Source organism: Seriola dumerili, unplaced genomic scaffold (assembly GCF_002260705.1).
Source record: "Seriola dumerili isolate Sdu_G_001 unplaced genomic scaffold, Sdu_1.0 BDQW01000242.1, whole genome shotgun sequence".
Lineage (NCBI taxonomy): Eukaryota > Metazoa > Chordata > Actinopteri > Carangiformes > Carangidae > Seriola > Seriola dumerili.
In genome coordinates, this window is record NW_019174497.1 from 4,044,627 (window position 1) to 4,071,298 (window position 26,672).

Consider the following 26,672-nt stretch of genomic DNA (forward strand, 5'->3'; position numbering starts at 1 on the left):
ATCGAGCAGAGCTTCCAGGAGGCCCTGGCCATCTACCCTCCCTGTGGCCGCAGGAAGATCATCCTCTCTGATGAGGGCAAGATGTACGGTACGCCCACCTCATCGTCCTCTGTCTACCTTTTTCTTCCTGAATTAGATGATAAACACAAGGCCTGGGGACCAGCTCACATGCAGGCCAGAGCTGGAGATAATCTTCCTTAAATTCAAGTTAGTCAGGAAGTGATAGTCCATAATCTTTCTCTATAGTATCCATGGTAAACAAAAAAAATCTTTTGCATGAGAACTCCTCCACTATGGAGAGGACAAACATACACATACTTGCTCGCACACATTGTCATACCTTTGGCTATATATAGGCTGTATCGCTTACATACTGAACTCATGTCATACCCATATCAATGGCTATAAAAAAGTTTGACAATAAATAGCTTTTCCTGCTACTGTTAAAGCTGCGAATAATGGCTCCATTAAGCTGATTGTATTTAGTGCTTAAGATCTGATATGTCAATGAGAGGTTGATGACTATAGATTCAGTGAAATAGTTCTTTCAGCAACAACACATCTGCAGCATTGTGGGATTAAACAGATAAATACTGGTGCACACCCCCCACTATAAACTGTATTGCATATGGTCAGACAATTTGTTTCACAATCTCTCTCCCACACACACACACACACACACACACACACACACACACATACACACACACCCACACCCATTCACCACCAGTCCTTGTGTTCATGTTTCACATCACTCCTGTTTCCTGCACAGCTGTCAGCGCCACTTGGTTCAGTAACGTACAGTATGATGGCGTGATGTGTCAGAAACAGGCATGTGCGCACTCACATCACTCCTTCTTCTACACATCTTCCACACTTTATACATTCATATATGCTCATCATGCAGTTTTTTCATCTCATATCAGAAGCTGTGATATTTAGCTGAGTCATTTTGGCTGGACCCCTGCCTCATTGTATCTCTGGCTGTGAGAGTGGAAAGCACTTTACAGTATTCCTGTTACCAAAATTAATCGCTTACCACAAACACGTTCAGAGGAGCCATTCTCACTTCCTACCCAGAGTGCACTGCTTGTAATTAAATGGCATTGATGCTTACTTTGTGTGTTGCCGCTTCAAATAATCTATCAGAAATTATGCAGGGATTTTGTAGCTCGACCAGATATCTCATTGTTTGTGTTATTTGACTACAGACTGGTTGATTTCTTCGAGTACCCTCCTGAAATTTGTTTATTACCCTGCATTTGAAAATGATTGGCGGTAAAGGAGCAAAAATAACTACAGTGCAGGTATTTCCTCAGTGAATCTTTGGATAATGTCATTGCCAAACAGGTGTTGGGAAGGTGAAGTGACATTCCTCTACGACATCTTGATGAAAGATGTTTGGTAACAGATGGCTTGGCCGTAGTGTGTCCTCCTGCCTGACTGTGTGATAGTGGATCTGGTCGGTGGAAAACAGGGTGGATGGAGGTAGTGGCACTATCAGACAGCCTCTGTCATCGCCTTGTTTTGTCACTGTGCCAGACAGCTCCTTTAACTGTTAGGTCTGCCTAGCCTAGCTTAGCCACCTATTGAGGTCATGGCCATCCTCCGATCAACACTTAAATCCTTATAAAGCCTGTAATAATAGTTGGAGGGGGGTGGGGGGTGGGGTGGGGGGGGGGCAGAGGAGAGAGGGGCAGGTGGGTCATTCTGTGTCATGGGGATGGGTGGCTGGATGGACAAAGGTGGTGGTGGGGAGATTTTTGGCAAGGCAGGCACTGAGGTGCCCCTTCCTCCCTGTGGGGGTCAGGGGCAGGTGATGCGCGCCAGGGAGCGCGTTGGCCCGCCAGGAATGGCATGTGTGCTTGGGAGCCTGAGGGTTCAAGGCAGCTCGGCTGTAACCCTAAACCAGAATAGACGTTTACCCTTTGAACGCCTGGAGGGGAGGAGGGGGCTGGACAAATAAACACCAAGGTGGGCAGTAGTGTCTTGCATGGCCTCTGGGCCTCAGCAGACCGCTCTCACACCTGTCTGCCTTGTGTGTGTATATGTGTGTGTTTCAGATTGAGAAAGGTGGAGGTTGTGTCTTTGTGCTTACCTCCTCTGCTCTCTGCTATTTCTGTGATTTAACTCCTCACATCTCTTTGTCTCAGACTCCCTGTCTGTCTGTGTCCTTTATGTCCTGTAACAAGCTCTTCTCCCTCCTGCCAGTCAGTCCGTCTGCCTTTCAGTTCACCTCCAGCTGCTCTCTGAGTTCAACCTCACGGCCTCGCTGCAAATCCAGATTTATGACTTGAGAAATGAGTCAAGACTGAGCCCGTGCGTGGCCCACTTTGCCCCCATTGCCCCCTAAACAGCTCAACCAGTTCTTCCCTTACAGCCCCTGCAGCTCCACAGTCCTCCCCTTTTATCACCATCCCTGGGGTCACAAGTGGCCAACAACTCAAGTCATTCAAGCAACCACAATCAATGCAAAACCACTTTGAAGGTCTTTAGTGTTGTTAATGTTGTTAAAGCGCTGATGGGTGGTCTTAAATCACGTAGCCAAATCAAATATCAGCTGAGAATATCTCTAAAGGCATACATGAAATGGTGCAGCGACGATTTGATAGTTATTGAAATGTTATTTAGCCTTCTTGCACTGGATAGATATGGACACATAGACAAAACAAACCCCTAGAAAAAAAGAAAATGCTGGCCGAGAGCGACATACTCTGAATTTCAGGTTGAATTCCCCTTTGAGGAATGAATGCCATTTTTTACCAAACAATATGATATTGAGTCTCTGAGCAGCGAAACAGAAGGAATGTGTTCGGATTGCCTTCTCCATTGTAAATTCCCAAATTGAATGGAATGTTTTTACCCCATATTCCATGTACATTCACCGCATTTTTTTCCCATAATGCTGTGCATAGCGCTGGCCCTCGCGCCCATTACTCAATAGACCTATTAGCTCGCTTATTAGGGACGGTGTCACGGATATTGTGGCGGTTATGTGCTCCGGGGGTAATTTGACATGCATCTGCCAAAGAAAACATTTCCTGCCTTGTGTGGCTCTCAGCGAGAGACGTGCCCTGTAGTCTGACCGAAGGCCTCATGCTGCAATAATGGAAAAACAGTCCCAAACTTGTAGTGCAGTGGAAACCAATGTGCTGACAGCTCCCACTAGAAGAATGTGGCACTGGAAATATGATTATCTTCCCTGTTTATTTGCTGCCATATAACTGCCCTATTAATTTATGTGCCACTTTTGCAATTGTAATTGTTTTATTTCATGATGCCTTTTGAATCATTTTTTTATTTAGCAGCATTAAATCTTGCACCGCATCGTGTTTTATGCAGCTGTTTGGTTCCTTCACACTTAATTTCCTCACATCTGTTAGAGGGGCACTTTTCTCACATTTGAATGTGTCTTAGTTCCTGTGGAAGAAGAAGAGAGTGCTTGTGTGGAGAAAAGTGGATCAAGTCAACAGAGCTTCACTCAGTAGTGGCATGTTTTTCTGTCAGTTCAGAACAAAGGATACCCACACAATGAATCAGGCTTCCACTGAGCCTCGCTTGTGCAACATGTCAACACATTTGTCGGTTTTTGTCAGGCGATGCAAATATGTTTTCGTCTCGAGCGCTCCTCATTAAGAATGTGATTATAAAGGTCAGCGGAAAGCAACAGCGAGTCCTCACCCAGGTCCAAACTTTGGCAGTAAAGTGAGAGATTCACCAGTGACCTTGACCCGTTGACCTTTTGAAGAGCCTGTGTTTTCAAGTGGTTTCCTTCCTTGTTACCGTGTCTCGGCTCTCTGCCTGTAGACATGCACTTGTGCATTACATAAATACTTCATTTCTTTTGTTCATATCATCACGTGATTCCACTGAATATTATAATATTAAATTAATGAAAGCATGTGAATGCTAATACACATTTTAACAGGTCCTAAGGCTGTCAATGTCTGTGGCAGCAATTATTAAAAACTGTTCACGTCGCTCTCTGGAGGGTTTTCGAGGAACTCCCCTGCTGATAATGAACTCCTGGAATCTAGACACTGCTCCCTCTCTATCTCTGTCACTCTCTGTCTTTATGTACTTCTCTTCCCTGTATCTCACAGTGTAACCAAAAGGACATGGTGAGCAATGAGAGCCGTGTAACCGAGCTGTCCCTGTCACTTTATCTGTCATCTCAGACCAGCAAGGTGGAAGGTAGAAGGCTCCTTACAGAGTAGACATCTGTTGATCTGTCTATGCGATTAACATACGCCGAGCCACGCGCAAACTACCTCGGCATAAATCTCCGTAATTGCAAAGACACTCGTAGCAGGTTGTGTTAAAATAACATGACATCTGTTAAATTTACTCCTCTGCTATAAATACTATACTTTGTCAGAAATCAAACTTTAGATTTGGCTCCTGACAGCAGGGCAACTGGTTACCATGCTGATGAGTGGAGGACTCTGCATGTCACTGCATATGACATTCAGCCAGAGAGGAAGCTGTGGCTTTTGCAAGCTTGAATGACACCGGTGAGAGACAGTCAGAGACCAACTCACAGAAACTGAGGTAATAAGAGACGGGAAATAAAACTTTAATTTACAGACCCTTGAAAGAGCTGTGTCATTTGGTGAAATAAGAACAGGGATTTTTAGAGGAATCTCTGTAAAGAACTCCTCTAATCCTCTAATTTGAAAAGAATATGTTGCAACAGTGCAAACCTAGGAAGAATTTTCTTGGTTCTTGTCATATGACAACGTAGCTTAAAATTTAGGCTTTATCAATTAAAACTTTATTTAGTGTTGACGATGTAATTGTACACAAATTGCCCACCCACGTCTTTGACTTCGCTTATGTCTCACACCGTCTCCACATATTCCATCATGATGAGGTGAAAGCACCTCCTTCACTTATTGCGTGTTTCACATTATTATATTCACACAGTCACCTTCATGTTTTGTGAATCTCTATATTATTGTTCTATTATTTTATTTTTGTGAATCTCTGTTTTGAGATCAGATCAGTTTATCATTCAGTATGTCAAAAGAGCAAACGGTTCAGTCATAAAGAGATGAACCAAAACGATTTTGTTGTCATTTTGATGACAGTTATCAATTTTCATTAATAGTATATTATTCTAATTATTAAAATGTTGAGTTAAACTAGACATGCTTAGTGACCTTGCGCCAGCAGGGCTGTTGCATCTGTACTAATGTAGTTCCTGACTTGTTGCTGGTATTGAGGCTTGAGAGAGGTCTTTTCAGGGCTCAGTAGGCTGCATCCAGGCTCTATCAGAGGGGAAATAACACCCAGCCAAGACATTCCTGCAGCCTAAATGTGACCTTTGTTTTCCTGAGCAGACAAAGTGGGGCATATGTGCTGCAGAGGGAAAACGTATGGCTGGCAGATGTGCCTTCCGAGAGGATGGCAGTTGGTGTACAGTTAGACATACATGCACAACTGTGCATGCACACACTGAAAAACATTAAATGATAATTAGCATTAATGATAAAAATGATAATTAGAAATGATAAATTTGGATAAATGATAATGAGCATACAAGTTAAATATGACCACAACAATAAAAACATTTCTGCCACATACCTAAACACAGCTGAGCACATATAAGGAAAAACGTTGTTCTCCAGAGATGGCTGTACCGTTTGATTTAATCATGATTATAATATAAAACATAATTTAAGGTTTAACATTCATTTTTAAATAGAGTCTTTGTACATATAGGTGTTGTTGTACACGCACAAACAGGACATGGACCCATGGGGTGACGGTGGAGCAGCAGATGCAAGACCCGGTGCGGACCAGTCAGTATATAGGAATGTCAGGAATGCACTGGGTTGAGAGAGAGACACTGAGAAGGAGGGAGAGAGAGAGAGAGATCAGACCCAGGCCAGTGATGACCGCAGCCACATTGGGCAAAAAGGCAGATTTATGACCAACCAGGCCCAGAGGTTGACTTTGGAAGGAGCACAGCAGGCCGCCTACACCAACCCCATCCACCTCTCTGTGACCTCCACCTGCAGGCCTGAGCAGGAGAAGGCAAGCTGCCAAAACAGTTTTTGTTTTGCCCTTTAGCATCATCATAGTTTAGCATCATCATAGTTTTGATGTTCTTGATGTGGTTCAGAGATGTTTGTGTGGCTGTTTTACTTTATACTTGTATGGATTTTTTTTGGGTCAAATGTTAAGTTTTCTAGCGTAGTTCCAAGGGTCCATTTAAAAACCAACCACCTGAAAGGATGTTGGATCGACATCGATATGACCTCATGAATCAGTGATTAAATACAGCTTCTATGTCAGTGTCATTATAAAATTTAGTGTTTCTGAAATCAGTTAGCCATACTCACATATTCATATGTCTGCTGCCAACACAGTTTTAGTGCCACAGCATAAAAATCATCTATGGAGTCTTATGCAGTGATGTATTTAGATTCATATTTAAGAAATTAAATTAAATTTAGGAAAATTAAATTAAATTTAAGAAAAAGTTTTTTGGACCAAACAGATCTTTCTGTTGCAGTACTGGAAAAAATTAAGTAGCACACCTGACTCCACCAGACTATATCCAGCTCTTCTAATACATGCACGGCTCTAACTTGTACTTGCCATTCGTCATATTGTGGTGGCATTATTAAACCGACTCAGGAGAATCTTGGGAAATGTAGAGGGGGCAATGTGCCCTTATTTTGTCATTAGCACCTGTGGCTAGAGAGGCCGCTGTTCATCAAAAGTTACACAGGGTGGCTTTAAGTTAGAAATACGTCAGAAAAGGTGTCCTTCAGGATACACTATCACTCAGCCAGAGCAGCTTTTAAAAGTGTAGAGTCTCCTCATAGATAATTCTAACCCTGGCAGTGTGGAAACTGGACCAACATGTAACAGCCAGAGGAATATTCCCTATAAACTCACAAAATTTTAATCATTTCTAAGTCACACAACCCAGCAGTATCCCCTGAACTCTGCAACACTCGACTTTGCTTCTGCTGTGGTCGGTCACTTTTCATGCCCTTAAGAAATTTTTCCAGAATCAGATTTCCCCCAGACAAGTCCATGACTGCAGGCAGTGTGATAAACAACATCAAACTGTGGACCAGTGGGTGATGGTATAATGTTCCTACTGACTTTCCTGTAGCCTTGTCTGGCACAGGTTCTCTGTCTGAGCTACTCCCATTGGATATCATGATCTCATCGCTGTGTGACTGAGTCCCCTCTCTGATCTCATGGGTGTGTTGGAGGGTATTTTTGATGGGCCCTTCCCCAAGCACTCACTCTAGGAGTGGTAGGGCATCTGATACAAGTACATGAAGCAAACCCGCTTCGACAGCCCATTAAGGAAGCTGTTTAATGCTTGCAATACATATCTGGCTAATTTTGAATGTGGATACGGTCGATAAAACTGCGTGTCGTTTGCACTGCTGGTGGTAGAATACCTTTTGAAATCATTATACACAAGAAGATACGTGTATGTATATAATAATAATAGAGATCTTTATTTGTAGAGCATTTTTCAAAATCCATGTTACAAAGTTGCTTGACAAAGGCAGCAATAAAATAGACGAGACATAAAATCAATAGGTTTCAAAGAGAGGAAAAACATTTGAAACAATTAAAACAGTTAGGTGTATAAAAGCCCATAAAGAGAAATAAAACACTTAAGGGAAAGTAGAACCAGGAAAAGCTCTCTGATAAAAGTAGAGACTCAAAGTTCCAGAGCCTCAGGGCCCCGACTGCAAACACTGTAGTTTTCAGGATGTCGCTAACTTTATTTTGCATCCTGCCAAACAGGTATGTTAGCATTTTCACAGAAGAACTTTACAACTCTAATGTCAGTATCTTCCATGCTTATACTTGACTTGTGGTTAACTTGGTTCTTTACAGTTTTAAAGTTTGATAAGTCCATAACATTGCTTCGCAGCTGTCTGGCCACCAAATGAAAAGAAGGAGCTGCTTTTCTGAATTCACGGGAAGTTTCTATTCATCTGTGCAGACATGCTCACGCATCTGTGTCTGCTACTTTGAAAATCCCTATTGGATTGGATACACCATGTACATCCTACTGTACACTGAGTGGAGTCTCCAGAAGATAAATTGCTGGGAACTGGAGGAACTTGCTGCTGTAATGTGAGGAACTCGATACAAGCAACTTAATGTTCATTTGAGGTCAAGTACTGTGAGGACTTTGACAAAGCTCTCTGTTCGTCTTTTCAAGAGTTTGATTGCGAGGAAATGTGGAACTCTTTCTTAATCCCCAGGGAATTAAAGAAATATGTATTTAGGGGCTCGAACAATCGGCCGGCGAGTGCACCTCCTGATAAACAGTAAACGGTTGAAGAGTTTCAGCCCTGAAAGGAAAATAAGATTGAGACGGAATGAATGTCTTAACTGGCGCTGAAGTGTGTGTGTCGGTTTATTTTCTATATCTCTGTGTGCGACTGTGTGTATAAACCGGAGTAGACAGCATTTGAGAGAGGGGTTTAGCCCACAAAAGCTTCAGACAAAGGCAGTTCTACAGCTGGGTAATATGTGTGTGCGTACATATATGTGTGTGTGTGTGTGTGTGTGTTTCAGGGATCTGGAGCTTTACAAGGACTAATATTGACCACTTTTTTTTTTCCTCTTTTGCTTTCCAAGCCAACACTGATTCATTCACTGATTCACAGATAACATCACTCTGTTGTATAATGTGAACATTTTTAACACCACTTTTTGAGCCGTCGACCGGTTTACTGGTTTGTTCCCTTGTTCCAGTTGATTTCATATAATGGCACTATAATACTGCAGGCGGCCTTTTTAGCTGGAACCAAAAACCTTTGCTGCTAGTCTTGTTTGGCCATTAAGATCAGACAGGGCAAGAAACACATGAAATTAGACAATCAGATTTTTCAAATGATTTCTAAACTAATTTGGAAGAGAAAATTAAGGATTATTACTAAATATTACAATATACTATAATAATTATCCTGCACACTTTACAGACACACTTTCTAGTTCAATTTTTACCTACCACAGTTACTGTAGTGGTGAACTCACAGTTTCACCAAGCAATAAGAGTTAATTAGCAACATAATGGTTGCATTCACTTTCAGCTTTACCTCAGAATAAACTGTTTAGACAATCTGACTAAACTGTTGGCTTGTTTACATCCTGTCTGATCATCTGACTGCGTGTGTTTCTTTCCCTGTCTGACTTCATGTAAAGTGTTGCTATGTTTCCAGATCTCAGCAGTTACTTTGGTGATTACAGTGGAAATGATGCAAACTCTGAAACCCAGAGCCAATAGATAATGAAATGCAGTTGTGCTTCATATGATCGTGATTTTTTTTTAAAGAACCCCTTCCATCCAAATTGCAACTTACAGTAAAAATAAAAAGTATGACCGCAAAAATAATGTGCAATAAGTTTAAAGAAGGTCACTCAAAAATGTTGCCAGTCTCCATCAGTGCTTTCAGCAAACTGCAGGGGCCAGACGACCGGTTCACATGAGCGCAGGGAAGAAACAGTGTTTTGCATTCCGCGCAGAATCTGATCACTTTTATTGGCTGACGAAATTTCTGATGGGGGTTCAGCTGGGCGTCGGGTTTCCTCTTTTCATCATGTGGGGTCACTCGATTGGCTGGTTTGTGGAGCGCTGTGAGGTCTGACCCAAGCGTCGCTATGTGAGGGAAAATCTGACGGGTTTGTACCGGTTGTGTGTCGTGACTGATCTGTGTGTTAATTCACATGGAGATGTGGTGCCAAGGGAAAAATGACCGTGTTTAAGAGGTGGTGCAAAGTCTAGCAAAGTCTTGTATGACTGTGTGTGTGTGCGTGTGTGTGCGTGCGTGTGTGTGTGTGTGTGTTTGTGTGTATGTGTGTGTGTGGTTGTGTTTGTGTGGGGGCCTGTGTGGGAGCGTGAGAGATCTCCTTTGAGTGTGATTCACTCTGTAACTGATCTTGTGTTTGTCTGCATCCTCTCTTTTCTTAGTACCTCTTTGTAAATGTGCTGATCTCAATTATATGACTGCTGTTAATGATTCATTTCATTATTAATTAATTGATTATTGTATAGATTACTCTGAAATTGTGGCCATTTCATTCTGACAACGATTTTCCAGAGGGCAATATGTCTTATTTAAATAGCTTGTTTTGTTCATCCAGCAGTTTAACACTCAGATATCTGCAAATATTTCATTTTTGGAAGCTGCAACCGGCAGCTTTTTTAGCAATATTGACTCAAATGATTATTAAAATAGCTGCTGAGGAACTATTCATCCAGTAATTGACTAATCTTTTCAGAAGAAGTGAGTATTCCCTATATGATTGGTATAATAGCTACTAGCTTTTATACAGCCATATCATTTTACATCCAAAACACAATCTTACAACATCCTCGTACCCATGAAACCTTCTGTATGTCAACGTGCACACATGCCCATTTGTGTGTTCTCCATTTTAGCCCTTAAACGAGAGGTTTAGTTTTTGAGGGTGAAAAAAGCCACATGACCGTTGCCCTCCACTGTAACTGGACACTGTGGTTGGGGGGGGAACAAGCCCAAGATTTACTGTGGGCGTAAAGGCATATTCCATAAACATTGACACACACACCAGCTGCCTGGCAGCCTCACCAGACTGGGCCCCCTTTGGTCACTGGCCTGTGCCGTGTCTGTCCTGAGTCCGGTCGGAGGATCGCATGGCTGTGGCCTCCACCTGCTCTGCCAATGTGACCTGTCTGTCAGCAGTTCAGGAGTGGCAGCATACAGACACACACTCACTGTAAAGATACAGGCTCAGTGTACACTCAGAGGGGTCAGCGTCAGACTGATGCAAGCTCTCACACAGACAGATGTATATACTTAGTGTTATACTTGCACTTGCAGTTTTCAGCGTTGACACACTTGACAGCCTTGACTCTTGCTCCGAGCATGTGTGTTTGCACATGCATCTCTATATGTGCCTGTGCGCGCAAACTCTTCCGAATATGTGCACACACAGACATATTTAAAGCAGTTAATTTAGCTAATTATACAATGACTTCAGCACAAAGCTATTTGTGTAAAAAGATGCACAGAAATATACAGTGCACATATATATTTCCTCATTCCTCTGTCCCATGCTTTCTGGTTTGACTGGATGTGCAGAGCAAGCTCACTGATGATGAGTTAATATTTAGCTTTGGTGAACATTTTGTTTCCTCCACACTGAGATCATGCTCTTCCCATCCCCACAATTTCAAATACATCATGGTGAATATTTTTTCCTGTATACTGCACTTTGTATCAGTGTACTGTAACAGGAGCATAAGAACATTTACATAAACAGCAAAAGACACTGTAAAACTTAATCTGATTTTGGTTAAATGTTGGTATGTAGTGTTTTGTAGGTCGCTCCAATTTTTTTCTTTTGATTTTGATTTTTATAAGATTTCGGGCAGGTGGTTGAATATAGCAGATAAAAGCAACAAAAACATTTCGAAGCAAGAAATTCAAATGGAAACAAAAAAAACAAAAAACCAACTTGCTCTTTGCCTATTAATTCTCCCTTCATTTATTTTGTGAAACTACATTATTGCATGTTGTGTCATATCTCTCAATATTTGACATATTAAAGTTATTGCGCCCCCTTAGTCAAATTTGAAAGAGATTAAGTATAAAATTTAATGTCAAATTAATTCAAAATGATGTTGAGCTTGAAGCTGGTTACAGGGTGGCTGAAAGCTCCGGAAGATTTCCACTTAGTGAACCTTGTGCTAATTTTTTATCAAACTAAAACGGCATTTTCTGGACTCTTACAGGACGAAATGAGTTGATTGCACGGTATATCAAACTTCGCACAGGGAAGACGCGGACCAGGAAGCAGGTGAGTCCTCTAGCCATTTGAATCAGCCACTATTTTTGAACCCCTCCAGAAAGTCCTGTCCTGCTGAGTGATGCCCCAGCACCCCGGGTACCAGCCCCCCGCCCACTTCTCACTACCCTCAGCTTGGAGGACTGGACATGACGATTGATTTAGGGCCAGGGCCCAATGCACAGATGCTATAGGATCAAGTGTCGGTGTTATTTCTTCACCACCTCATGGATCTGGTGCTTGTTAGAAGGGGAAAGAAGCTGGGGAATATGGAGATCTGTATGGGAGACCGAGGTGGGACACGCAAAGGATTTGGAACTCTATCCTCACTATGGTATCTGATATAGATGGACTGATGTATGGGCAGTGATAGATGTGGAGAGAAAGGGTCCCTGCGAAGTCATCTGGCAGAGACAGTGAGAGAATGGGAAGAGATGAGTGGAGATGAGAGGAGAGGATAAGGAGAAGGGGGTGAGGGGTAGGGGCAGGGACAGATCAGAGATGGATGGTGGGACAGGTTGGTGGAGAGATAGAGGGACACCTGCTGGTCCAACAGCAGTAAACTGACTCAGTTCAATACAGATAAAGAAACAAATAAGATGTAGGGAAGATGCAAATTTTTCTCTTTTCTTTTTTGCAAAAGAACAAATTCAATGCATATTGTTAAATGAAAAATATGAGATGGGGGGGGGCGGGGGGTAGATTCAGTAATATTTTACTTCTAAAAGTAAAATAAGTTAAAGTTAGTATTGTTTATCAAACTGGTGCAACAGAGGCAGTTTACCCATATTACAAAAATCCATATTCCTCTACTTGGCTTTATTGGTATTAAGCCATGTGTATAGTTTTGTTTTTTTTATCAGTTTTAAGACATCCACCTCTGAACCTGCTCATCCATGGTCACTGGGGGCTGGTACGTAACCCAGTGAGCCTCAGGTGACACATCGTTCAGGTACATCGTGGACAGGTTGCCACACAAACATATTCACACTCATGCCCCCCCCCCCCCGGCCAATTTATAGCCTCAGATTCAACGGCGTGTGTTTGGACTGTGGAAGGAAACAGAAACATCACTAAAACCCTGCCAGGTGGAGGTGTTAACTGGAGGTGCTAACTGAACTCAGGGTCCTTTTCGCTGTGAGGCAAAAAAAAAAAAAGCCCTCATGCCACCTATTTCAGCTGGAAATATGGCACATAAGTACAATGCTTAACTCTGCTGTTAAGCATTGTACTTATGTGCCAACATAAGTACATCTTCCACATCTTTCAGGTATCCAGTCACATCCAGGTTTTAGCCCGACGGAAGGCCAGAGAGATCCAGGTGAAGCTGAAGGTACGCTACGTGAGTCAACTTCTATCTGCTTTTCTACATTCAGTAAATGTTTTGGATGATTAAATACTGTAAATGATTTGCAGGAAAATAAAGAAGAATTAACAATATGTGAACTCTATCAAATTCATAATTACAAATCAGATATTGTAACATAGCTTTTCTGTGTGCATGTTACCTGAGAGGAAAGTCTTGGCTGAATGAGTGTCATTAGTATGTTGCATTGTTATTTGAGATTGAGCCATACAGGGTTTTAGATCATAATCAAACCGTGGTTCCTGCATTCGCTGAGGTTATTATCATGATTTTAATCAAGTTGAGCAGCAGCAGATGGAAAGAAGTTGAAAACATTATTACCCTGTGTTATTTCCCCTCGTAATGAAGTTTCATGTTTTGTTAAAGGTATTTCAACATGCATGGCCCCTGCACTGCCATGCATTCACATTCCATTAACACAAAGGCACAAACCACTGGCTATTTTAATTGCACTCTCTAATTGATGCTAGTTTTAAATGGCATGCTGACACATTTCGATGAAATGTGAACATATTTCTGGGAGCCCGAGGCTTACTGTGCACAATTATGAACAAGATGAACCAAACGCAATTGTCAGGAAACAAATTAATCCCTGTATTATTCCTTCCAGGTATTACTTTTGGTAAGTACCTCAATAAAAGTTTTCCTGTGCGGTATGCTGAGAGCTTACACATCCCTGTCCCCCCAGTACTTTCTCAGTTTACATTTCTCATCCGCATACCCGCACCCACGGCAGGCAACAGGACTCTCCCCTCACCTTGGACGGTAGCCACGAGGGTTCAGCTGGCAGAGCCCGGCATCGGTCACAGGGTTGGCCCCTGTCACAGGCCTTTTTAAATACGTCTTTGGTGTAACTGAGATCCCTACCACATGTACCCCCCATATTTCAGCTATGCCCTTGTGTTAGCCAGTTCTGGGAAGAAGAATGCACCGTGTGGCCTTGCCCATTAGGGCTGGGCGGCAAGTGCTTGTAGTCCTCTGTGGTTTGGAAACTGCTGAAGGGGTGGATTCAAAAACAAGAGGTGTATCACTTTTCAGTGTAGCACAGGAGAGCACAATTTTTGTAGCTATCACCTACTTTAAACAATTTTCAGTGGCTTTAGCATGTTGCAATTTTGATACCATTGCGATGAGCATACTAACATATCACCCGGTTACCTACCCTGTCTTCCAATATGACCTCCAACAGAAGCTAGTTGTCATCACTGGCTTGCCCCCGCCAAAGCAATAAACTTAACTCTTGACCCAAAGGCCCTTGACTGTAATATCACCTTCTCTCCACCTCTCTGCCTGGCAGGGATTCACCGATGATGCAAGCTGGCCTCAGCCCTTCATTTCCCCTTTTAGGGCTCTGCTTGTGTTGCCGGTGAATATGGGGAGCTGACATAAATGGAGTCTGATGACTGCTCTCCCTTTGCGTAGCTGTCTGTTTGTCTCACTCTCACTCTCTGTCCCTCTCTCTCTTTCTCGCTAGGACCAGGCTGCCAAAGACAAGGCCCTGCAGAGTATGGCCACCATGTCCTCAGCCCAGATCATCTCACCCACGGCTTTCCAGAACAAGATGGCTCTCCAAGGCCTGTCTAGGCCAGCTTATCCCACTACCGGTGGGGTGAGTCCCTAACCAGTGACCCTTCCACCATATGTATATTATTCGGATTAACCTCAAAGGCTGAGCAGAGGCCACAGTTATAGAAAAAAGTAGCACTGAGTCTGCAGTTTTAATGCTATATAGCATTATTATTCCATCACCCTGTATAGTGATACATGTCCATCATTCCCCTGGATGTTGGTTAATTTTATCTTGTAATTTATGTCCCTCTTTGCATATTTAATTGTACAGATTTGAGACTTTGCACTATTTCAATTTATGAACCTACAGATGATTTGACCTCTTTACAACATCCGTGATTCAATTAATTCTGAGTTAAAGTCCTTTTTAAAGAGGTGTTTACAGGGTTTCATTTAATCCATGTGTGTCAAATTATAACACAGTTTTTCCTTTTTGATGTGACACATTTAAGATGGATTTAATAGACACAATAACACAATAACACAATTGTTGCGTGAGAATTGGTGTCATGGTGAAACTGAGTAATTGCACTTTTTTGTTTTTCCCCAGTTTTGGCATGGGGCACTTCCAGGACAGCCAGGAGGCCATGAAGAGTGAGTAGCTATTCTTTCTATTCTCAAGTGCTACATTTTTCATGTGATCAGCTTAATAACCATTAGATAAATTTCAGTCAGGAAATGAATCTCAGAACAAATTAAAACACATCAGTGCAATTATAAGGAAAAGTCTTCAGCTGTCTGACATTCAGCATACCACTCTGCCCCCTGCATCTTTAGAGGTCAGCCAGTCCAATTAGTATGTGAGATGGGGTCATGAGGCCGAGACAGTGCATAACATGCCTCTCCCTCTCGTCTGTCTCGTCTCTCTAGCATTAAGCCCTTCTCCCAGCAGAGTTACACCATGCAAGCGTCCGGCCCGGCCCCCATAACAGGTGGGTGCCCCCCCCCCCCCCCCAGCTGTGTTGACAGAGGGCTGTCATGCCGGCAAAGTGATGAGACAACCCGGCTCGTGATGAAGAGATCGCAAAAATCTCAGAGAAATAGCTGCAATATCGCTGCATTTTCAAGTTCGACTTTGTCACACTCAAACCACACGTTTACGCACTCACTGCCCTCTCATTTGCAGGTTATGAAAGCACAGCAGGGCTGTCCATGTCTCCCGGTGCCCCCCCTTGGCAGGGTAGAAGCATTGCCAGCTCTAAGCTGCGAATGCTGGAGTTCTCTGCCTTCCTGGAGCAACCTCAGGACCCAGAGACTGTGAGTAACAAGACTGGAGATAACTTTGTCTCACGCATACTCCACCACACTAAAGTTTGTTTAATTTATTTATTTATTCCCTACTATAACAGGTGGATAAGACCAAAACTCACTTTATTCACAATTTTTAGATTTTCGTTGTTTTGTTTTCGCCTGCTTGTGGCAACAAGAGAACAATAGTCTTTATATTAAATGTCTCGCTTCTCTCTATCAATGATAAAAACACACTTTCTGTCTAGATAACAACATCTTTTTCATATGCTGTCTGAGACCTTTGTTGCAGGACATATTTTTCTGAGAAAAATAGTCTGGCACAGATTTTGGCACGGATCTGTTTGAAATAAAACAGATGAAGAACCCTGTAGTTAATGTGAGCTGTGATTCAAAGAGTCAAGATTCAAAGATTCAAAACTTAATCATCTTATACACAGTGGCCAAGTTGTATTACACAATGAAAAGATAACGAGCAACATGAAAAAAGTAAACATTCTAACAGAAATCTCTTGAAAAGGGGATCTGGATATTTGGTCTTAATTGTTTAATCCTTTGTGGTTTTTGATGTAGGGTGTGGCAGCAGCTCACAGAGATCCCAGGATGAACAGGATTAACACATAGATGTAGACACACACAGCAGCACATCACATGCTCATGAATGGTGCAAGAGGGGGAGAAAAGGGTGGAACCCTTGAGACAGGTGATGGGATATTACAATAAACATGATGCAATGGAACAGCAGGCCCAATGCAACAGATGTCCTGGATTGCGCAGTGCACTTGGCGTTAGTGGCAATTCAGGAAAGTGGACATTTGACATTTTTGGCTCCGCTCACCTCCTGATATGCACTTTTGTCTCTCTCCAGTTCAACAAGCACCTGTTTGTGCATATTGGCCAGTCCAACCCGAGCTACAGCGACCCCTATCTGGAGTCGGTGGACATCAGGCAGATCTACGACAAGTTCCCCGAGAAGAAAGGAGGCCTGAAGGAGCTGTTTGACAAAGGGCCACACAATGCTTTCTTTCTCGTCAAGTTCTGGGTAAAGAACTCCACATTAAATCCACTTCTTTTCAATTCATTTCATTTAGAAAGCCATTTTTATTCATGTAAAGCTCAGTCTGATACTGTGCATGTTTCATACATCCTCAGACCACATAATCCTCCCCAGGTCATGAAGGTGAGGTGAGAGTACAGTGAATACTCTTGTTAATGTTTTGTAGCACCTGTTGGCTGTTAATGGCCTAGCGGTGTTAATGGTGTTGAGATAGCTTAAGCATCGGAGTTAAATGAACTTAAGAGCGATTTAGGCCCAGAATGAATGGAAAGTCATCGCTCCCATGACCCCGATCAGTGGTTTACATGCAAGCAAAGAAGACACTGCGTCGCAACATGCATTTGGTGTGGGCACATTTGTATGTGTCTGTGATGTGTGTGTGTGTGTGTGTGTATTTGTGATTGTGTGTGACAGCAGCCTTGGGGAGAGTGGCAGGCCTGATCTTTCACTAGGGGAAATGTGAGCCTAGGCACCTGTCTCTGCACTATTACACTGAGTCCAACCCTCATGCCCTCCCCCAATATATTTATTTATAGATAAGCCCCAGAAACACACACACACACACACATAGACAAACACATAACACCACCAGCTCACTATAACATACTGAGAGAGATAAGAGAGTCAGCTATGATGACAAAGTCGACTTAAGATGCAGACAGATGGAGGAGACTGATGTGATATCAGTGAAAAGACGAAGGGAAAAATGCAAGTTGAGGCCAAAGAAGAGAGCTCTGTAGAGGGAGAGACAGACGGAGAAATGGGGAGTATGAGGGTGTAATTGAAGACGTCTACTTTGTTCATCTCTCTGATCTGACCACCTTGCTTTACCTCAGGACAAGACCTTTGGTATTTGTATCATGAAACAACACGTACACAGTTACAAACCCTCCCTCTTCTTTACCTCAGGGCACCTCCCTCTACACATATGTGGAATAAGTAAGATGTAAATACCCACTGCGTTTAAAAGGACATTAACTTAATCACAAAAGTTCTGAAACGATCAAATCATCTCTGGCCAAACATGTCACCAAAGTGACTTTAAGTAAGAATCTATTATTCAGACTCTGCTCTTTGTTATGTGGGTGTGTTGGCTTTAAGCATGATTAGTGTGAGTGAAAGTACGTTTCTTTTGTAACTCCAAACTTCTCAATCCATATCTCTGATTTGTTCAGGGATAGAATAGAATAAATAAAGTGAAATGAAATGGCAATCCAGTCTGGCCTGAACTTTAATGGCCCTTAACAAACTTTTCGTGTTTGTAACCACAGAGGGGACGTGCAGTCTGACCGTGCGCAGCATCTCAGAGTCATGAGAGCCTCGTCTCATGAGAGGTTGTCTTAGGCTAAGCATCATGCCTGTCATTCTCTTTGTCTACTGTAACCCCACCCTCCCCCTCTCCAACACAGAGGGACTGACAGGGTTGTTCCAATAACACAGAGATGTACCGCAGACCCAGGGGTCCCATACACATCCACCCAAAGGGGTGAGCTGTTGCTGCCAGAGGAAACCACAGCGGACAATGGTTCTCCTGCTGTGGCGTTCAGTGAACAGATCAGCATCCACCTGCCACAGCAGAGTCCAAACCCACGGGGGACCACCTTTAGACTCAAAGTCGTCCACAGTGTTTCGCGGGGCTTTCAGAAGTTGTTTGGCTCCTTTAGGTACTGTGGTTTGATTTTGGAGGTTGGATGTTGATAGTGGAGACACACTGTGCCGCCTCAGAAAAGAATGATGACAAACCATCATCTTCACAACTATGAGACATGATTGCCATTGTGATCCACTTGATCAAAACTGTGTTATGTCAAGGCCACTGGTGACTTGCAAAGCGGATGAATAATAGAACTGCTGTGGTTTGACGTGCCATCGACTTGACTGAATGTCAAGTTCAAAGTGCTGTCTTGCAATCTCATGCCACCAGATGGCTTTGTATGTGTGGCATTACCCTTCACATATGTTTGACTGCCACATTATTTATTGTGGGCAGATAAAAGACATTGGTGAGTGACACCATATTGCAAGTAGTCTTCTCCAGTCCTTGGAAAGAGCAGCTGGTCGAGCCATGGCATTTGATTCAGGGGTGAGGGGAAGGAGGGGATGAGTCGCCCTGTCATATATCATAAAGAAAAAGAGAGCAAGACAGCAATAAAGAGCAGGAGATAGAAATAGGGACACAGACAGTGTGAACAAGGGATAGGGATGGCAGGAGAAATGGTGGGTGGCACGTAACCAACAAGTCATTCATCAGTGAAATATTACTCTGTTGATTCATGTCAGAGCGTGGTGGAGTCAACAGTTACAACACATGCAGCTCCACGCTTGAGGAAAACAAGCTCATAACACTGTCCCCTCTCAGTCTGTTCATCTTACTGTATCCCAAGGGGGTCCTCCAATTCTCAAGGCATCCATGACAAAACACAGAAATGCTACAAAACAGCTGGGCATTTCAACACCCATGCTGGAAAAAAAAAAAAAAAAAACAAAACAGCAAAGATGCTCTCGGCCATGAAAATAAGCAAAATGAAATCCTCAACACATCTGAAAATACGATAACCTTATTTACGCCATTGTAAAAGATGGGAAGGGCCCATTTGATGTCGCCGCAATGACACAGCCACGTGGCAGGTCATGACTCGGGGGTGTGCTGAGGCGCAGGTTGGCATGGTGACGGTGACAGGCGGCTGGCCCACCTCCAAAGCTATGGCATTCTAGATTGAATTTCCAGCAAACCCCCCTGTCGGCCGCTGGCTGCCCTGTCCCTTTCCCCACTTCCCTCCTCACCCCCTCAGCGCCCGTGGCCCTGTCCTAACGGATTGTCTCACGCCTTTGAAGTGCCGAGGGAATCCGATTTGAGCTGGCTCTGCTAAATTGTTACACAGCCAGCCTGCCCGCCATGATCTAATCAGCCAATTGCACACTGCTGATTGTAATTGGATGAATTCCCTCGCAGGCTGTTAGGGAAGCAGGGAATGGCGGTTCGGGGAGGGTCACTAGGCCCCAGGGATGAAGACAAATAGAGGAATTACATGAGCCAGGGATGAAGATGAACGGGTGATGAAGAGATGAGAGGAGGCTGAGCGGTGTCTCAATGGCCCATTAGGAGACAAGAGCCTGACAGGGGAAAAGGTAAAACAGCCCAGCTGTCTGATGGAGGAGACGGCACCTCAGTCTGATCCAAAATCAGATTATACCTGCCTTAATTCAAACTTGAACTAGTGGCTGGATCAGAGGGTAGATGAATCTGAGGATAAAGAAACTTTTAGATTTAACTTGTGGAGTTGTATATTCAGCATAGGAAGTCCAGTACACAGATATTGCCGTGTTTCCTTTCTTTTTATTTACTGCAATTTCAATTTCACATTTAGGAATGAAAAATTAGTTTAATTATGTAGAAACTAACTTTGGCGCGATCAGAAAAGTTCCAGTTCAATTGATTATTATTCAAATGGACCCTTGAATTCACCTTAGATCAAAGAATGAAAATCTTACAGTATGTATCTTATGTATTATCGAGATAGAACAAAACACACACTCACAGTCAGAGATACACAGCACCTTGGGAATCTTGAGGCTGGATTTGACAGCGTTACACTAGGTCAACAAGGATCTGGCCATTGGATGCCTCTTGGCTTTACAGAGAATCACTCGCAAGCTTTGTTGAGCTGTAACACTCTGCGATGCGTCTTTGTCAGACACACACATGTTCCTTTAAGATCCATATGAGCAGAAAAGTAGGACTTGATATTTTGCTGTAGATTATGGAGCTGGTACTGTATATCCTTAAGATTTTGGATGCTCGGAGTGTTGGGTAGCACATGTCTTCAGTTAAAGAAGGGGGATGTCTTCATGAGAGGAGCAGCGAATCCTCATACACCTACGCCTAACGAACTGTGGTTCCTTCTGGGTCAGACTGACAGGCGTATGTGACGTGTTATATGTGTCTTCTCTCCAGGCGGATCTTAGTGTAAACCTGCAGGATGACAGCAGCTTCTTCTACGGTGTTTCCAGCCAGTATGAGAGCTCCGAGAACATGATTATCACCTCATCCACCAAAGTCTGCTCCTTTGGCAAGCAGGTGGTGGAGAAAGTGGAGGTAAGACCAGGGGTATCAAGGGTCATTAAGAATCTTTTTTTTTTTTTATATATAGGTTAACTTAGATTAGAGTATGAGGCATTTACCTTGCATTATTTATGAATTATGACTATTTTTCCTGGAAGGTTTCCTATTTGTAGCACAAAAGTTTCAGAAAGAAAAGAAAATGTATGTTTGCAGCTAAAGAGCAGCAACATTTCCTTACAATGTACTCTTACAGCTACTGCTTTCAATTTCCTGGGGACAAGGGGGCACATGTCCCTTTCACTTTCTTTTCAAAATTCCAATTTTGTCTCCCACACTTTCACAGTTTTACGAGGTCACCTTTTTTATTGTGAGCTCACTATTTTTTTTGCCTTCCAGGCTTCATACAGGCAGCCCCTAACCATGTGATTGGTTGAGCTTGTTGAGGCCGTAGCATGGATGTATAAAGGGAACTGGATACTTTGTTTGCTTTGTTCACCAGGCTGAAAAAGGCTTCCTTGGGCTTTGGCTTTTTAGGGCCCTTAATTATCCTTAGCCCTTTATTTTTATTGTTTATTACGGATTTATTTCAGAATGTTTGTGACACAAGCAGAACAAACATTTAGTCAGTCATTTTACAGCTGTTAATTTTTTTTAAGAACTGTGTACAGACAAAAAGTCTTTTTGGGGCAGTAGGCATCACATAACTTTCGATTCCAGCTGTGACCACCGTGCATAAATGGCCTGACAGCAGACAGGGAGTTATGTAGATTCTGCTCAGGGCTAAAAAATGTCCTCCTTCGCAATATTTTTATGAAAAATATTATGTCATTTGTGTTTTGATTTACAGATGACAGCACATAATTAGAATTTCCTCCTGAAAAGATGCAAAAAATGAGCATGAATCAAAGCTAAGGCAATGAATATTAGTTAAATTTTCAGTGGGTTTAAGCCATTATTAATACAGAAAGTAATTAATTCTATCAGATCATTACAATGGAAGCTTTATATGCTGTTTTTTTCTGTTATTTTCCCATAAATGCAGCAAACAGCTTCATAGTTTCAGTTCATGAATTTATCTGTTTTTAGATCTCACTTAGATCTAGCACATTGTGTTGAAAACCCAACGTTTGGGGATGATCAACAACAGTAGCCTTTACAGTATATGTGGCTACAATTCAAGAAGTTTGCATCACTGATTGCATGATAGATTAGTGATATTTCCACATTAAAAGTTCATGACCAAGTCAAAAACCATATTTATCAGCCAGGGGAGTGAATAAGTTCTACTGGTGCAGATGGATTCCAGTCACTCAGCGCTGATCTGTGGTCAGGAAACTGACGTGGTTCACAAATCTCCCCTGCATGACTAACTGTTGTGCTTCCCGTTAACTAGACACAATAGTGGCCCTGCCCCCACCCACTGCTGATGGATTGTACAATATAAACACATACACACACATCCCTAGGTAGAGCCATCTGCCTCAATAGGCCACATGATGATATTTAATGGCTTCATCATTTGATTATGGTCGTCACGAGAAATATGTTTATTGTCATATCTGACATGCCATATGCTGCATTAGGTGTATTATATTACACATATTGCACCTTATCACATAGATGTTCATATCTAATGTATCCAATTGGCTTTCAATGGAAGATGTATCCCTGTTTTTTTTCCCAAATTATTTCACATTTTATCCTTTAATGTGTTTTAAATTCTCCTTCCACACGCTATACCACATGCTATGCTGTTTGTTCTCATATATTGGACTGTATGCCTTTTATAGTATATTGCATCTGTTTCTCTAGACGGAGTATGCACGTTTTGAGAATGGGCGCTACATGTTTCGGATCCACCGCTCCCCGTTATGTGAATACATGATCAACTTCATTCACAAGCTTAAACACCTGCCAGAGAAGTACATGATGAACAGCGTACTGGAGAACTTCACTATTCTACAGGTACACACAAGAATGAGCGGTGTACAGTATATGAGTGCATAGAGGCTGGGGATTTTATTTCATATAAGATATTCAGGTATTCTGTGACATATTGAAGGAATAGAGCCAGTATAAGAAAACTAAGGAATGTCAACACTCACCACTGGTTTTAGCAGACTGTGTTAGCATAAACAGGTTGTCCGGACTTGAAATGAATTTGGATATGACTCATTGTCTGCAACACATTCATGGACACTAATTGTCCTTCATCATTCATGTGATTCCATTCATGCTATGCTGGGGCGATAAAGCGCTCAGGGCCTCGTGGAGGTTCAGTATGTGTGCAGGTACTTTCTTTCAAATCAAAGAGTGTTTTTTGCAGGTATCCCAGTGCTGTAAAGAGTGTGACACAGGAAAACTGTTTTGTCTTTAAATGAACGTAGTTGTGATGTGATGTTTCTTATGTGTGGTAGACCATTAACAGCTGGTAGCATTTTTTTAACTGCCTGTGAGCAGTAATGTTTTCATGGTTTCTTGCAGAGTTAAAACATTATTTTTTTGTTTCTGGATGGACTTTTCTGAATGAGCCGCTGTGCTCCTCAGAGAGCCAAGTGACTAGAGTCACCATAGTAACAAAGTGGTTCTCGATACCAGGGTTCAAAGACATTGGTGTCCCTTCCACTGGTGGCTGCATTCCTACTGGACAAGGGACAATGACCATATTGAGCCCACACTGACGACTACATGGCAGCATGTCATTAGGTTTCTCAATGGGCTGATTTAGCTCATATTAACCATGAACAGATGTGCATACACACACACACAGACATGCACACACATACACACAGACAACAGATGCATGCACGCACTGCATGGCCGAGAACAATGGATCAATATGCCTCATGTAGCGAGTTATGTATTCAGTGCAATGCAATTACAATAACGAATCAATGACGTTGTGTTTGTTTTATGCTTGTTGCATTGCCACACTTCTCCTGTGTTTTAGATACAAACTAGTCTTGCATATAGAAAAACAGAGAGAGAGAGAGAGATCATGTATAATTTATTATTCATTATTAGTTAGTACTTTGTTATTATGTAGTGTTTTAGTAGACTTCGCATTTCTATCTACTATAACAGTCTTAATCATCACCTTTAGTCATTGTCAATTTCTTATAAATAGATTTGTTGGCCTAGTATGTTCATATACATAATGTATGTGGTGAAGGGGTATGTCCAACATTTAATTATGATATGTAGTGATTGTTTAAAAGGAACAACAATCTTAGAAGTAAAGGATCATGATGGAAAAGCAGCTGCTGTTAAAGAAGTAACTGCATCATGTTTGAGAAAAGTGGAACCATATGCTGCTGCTGCCATTAGATTTATAGACAACATACTTCTATTTTTGCTCGATATTCATTGTTTTTTGTTTTTTTTTTAACATTTGAATACAATTTAAAGGCGTACATAAACATACATCATAGTAATAATGCTTTGGCATTGGTAAGTCATGGCTCTACCAAAACCATACACAGAGTGGTAAATAACGAGAATTCATTTATTTTATTTTCTGTAACGTAATTTTTAAACTAACTTAAATAACTGTGATCTAAACTCAAATGTTGGACTTATATTAGGATTTTACTAATGTTAAATATTTATATATATATTAATAATATAGGTTCATGTCGTGCACTGCCAATATGATGGAGGTTTCTACTACATAAGGAATACATAAAAGTAGTTTTAAAAAACTTGCAATCCTGCGATCACATGATGTCTTTACACATTATCTGAATAAATGTATTTACTCTGTCTTTTGTAAAACTCTTCTACAGTTTGTCTTACCCAATCCCATTAGAGTTTGTTTGGATTTCAGCAGAGTGTCTTGATGATTGTGTGAATACTGTCAGAGGCTCTTCCACTCCGCAAAGGACCCAGTGCACATTTCAGTGGGACAGTGAATACATCAAATTAATATCAGCGGTAACATTGCTGTATGTGTGTAAAATGTGTGGTAGAGTCACTTTAAAAACATGGGTAACAAAGGTTTGGTAGGATTTTAGCCCAGCGTGACTGATCCGGACCCTTCTGTGTTTGTCTACAGGTGGTGACTAACAGGGACACACTGGAGACCCTGCTGTGCGTAGCCTACGTCTTTGAAGTGTCCACTAGCGAGCACGGCGCACAGCATCATATTTACAGGCTAGTGAAAGATTGACACAGTCACACAGTTGGAACTTACCTGCTATAGACCCACTGTAGCACCTCAGTGAGCAACAACACTAAACAATGGACTACTTCCTCCGTGAGCTTAGAGCTGAAACCATACAACTCGGTCAGGAGCCCAGAGAAACACTGGCTTTGTCAGCGCGCCCAGGAACACTTCTACTGCTGAGGAGGAGCTGGATTTGAGACTGTGGAAGCTGAAAGAGGCTTTGTGTGAAAAGTGACAAGAAGAAGAAGAAGAAGAAGAAGAAAAGGACCATGACACACTGTGGTCTCTATACCAAAGGAGCCAAACCTAGCCAACAAGACCTGCATGAAAGAGTTGTCATTGGTGGTGTTTTCATCTCATTTTATTAGTGCTTGTTTTTGATTTAGATTCTTTTACACACATGCATGTGCAGGAGACGTTTGCTACAGAGGAGTTTGGCTGCCGCAGCGCGCCACCTAGTGGCTTAAATATGAATAACAATGGGGAAAAGTAATTGAAATTAGACTGAGAATCCCTCCTTTGCACATCCATAAGATATCACTGTTTTTGGTGCCAATCTTTTGTGTTATTTGAGCAATTGAGTAATTATGTACAGTGCCACATCCATCTCCTCTAAACAGAGTTATGAAAAAAAAAGAGGCTAAAATGATTTAAAAGAAAGAGCTATTGTATTCACTTTGTTTGATGTTGTCATATGTTTCTTGTATTGTCTTACTGTTTTTGATTGAAAACTATCTGACTACAACAAAAGGCACATAATAACACTGCTAACTTGAACCAGATTTGGATCTGTAAGCTGATTACAGAAGCTGTCTGTAACTGTAACTTGCCCTGAAGTGTCAGATGAAAATACAAGTGTTTCTTACATAACTCCTCCCTGTTGCCGAGTTTTGAATTCTGTGAAAACTGTGGCCACACACTGCGACATGTGGTGTAAACCTACAGATATATATTAGTCAATGTGAAGGGTTTTATTCTATATACATATCTATACACATGTAGTTTGTACATCCTGTAAATATCTCAGAGCAAATCTTTCACGTTTTCTGATACCCTCAAACACCTTGGCAGTCTTCAGGTGACATCACTGAGGTAACAGATCACTGAATAAATTTGGCTAATATAAATGAACTGCACTTTTCAAACATGGTTTAACAAAACAGCCTGCCTCTGAGATGATAGATAGCAGACTGGACAAACTGGATCATGTTAGCTCCTTCCTAATTCCACACAACATGCCAATGCAAAGCAGGTTTTCCACTCTGACAGAGCGCTGACAGAAGTGAATACAGCAAAAGATATCAGGCTCCATATGAAATCTGTTTGAATTTTTGAGTGTGCTGTTTGTGGTTTCCCACAATGCAATGCACAAGGTAGTAGA

General features: G+C 42.1%; 1 protein-coding gene across 1 annotated transcript; it reads left to right on the plus strand.

The window, feature by feature from the left end:
* LOC111229565 (transcriptional enhancer factor TEF-3-like) lies at window positions 1–26,211 on the plus strand. The gene is made up of 11 exons (XM_022755930.1): window positions 1–83; window positions 11,771–11,835; window positions 13,094–13,156; window positions 14,664–14,798; window positions 15,309–15,352; window positions 15,629–15,690; window positions 15,885–16,015; window positions 16,875–17,048; window positions 21,019–21,159; window positions 22,939–23,091; window positions 25,181–26,211. Exons 4-11 carry the CDS (start codon window positions 14,697–14,699, stop codon window positions 25,292–25,294), a joined length of 921 nt encoding a protein of 306 aa, XP_022611651.1. The 5' UTR covers window positions 1–83; window positions 11,771–11,835; window positions 13,094–13,156; window positions 14,664–14,696; the 3' UTR covers window positions 25,295–26,211.
* Window positions 26,212–26,672: the final 461 nt, after the last annotated feature.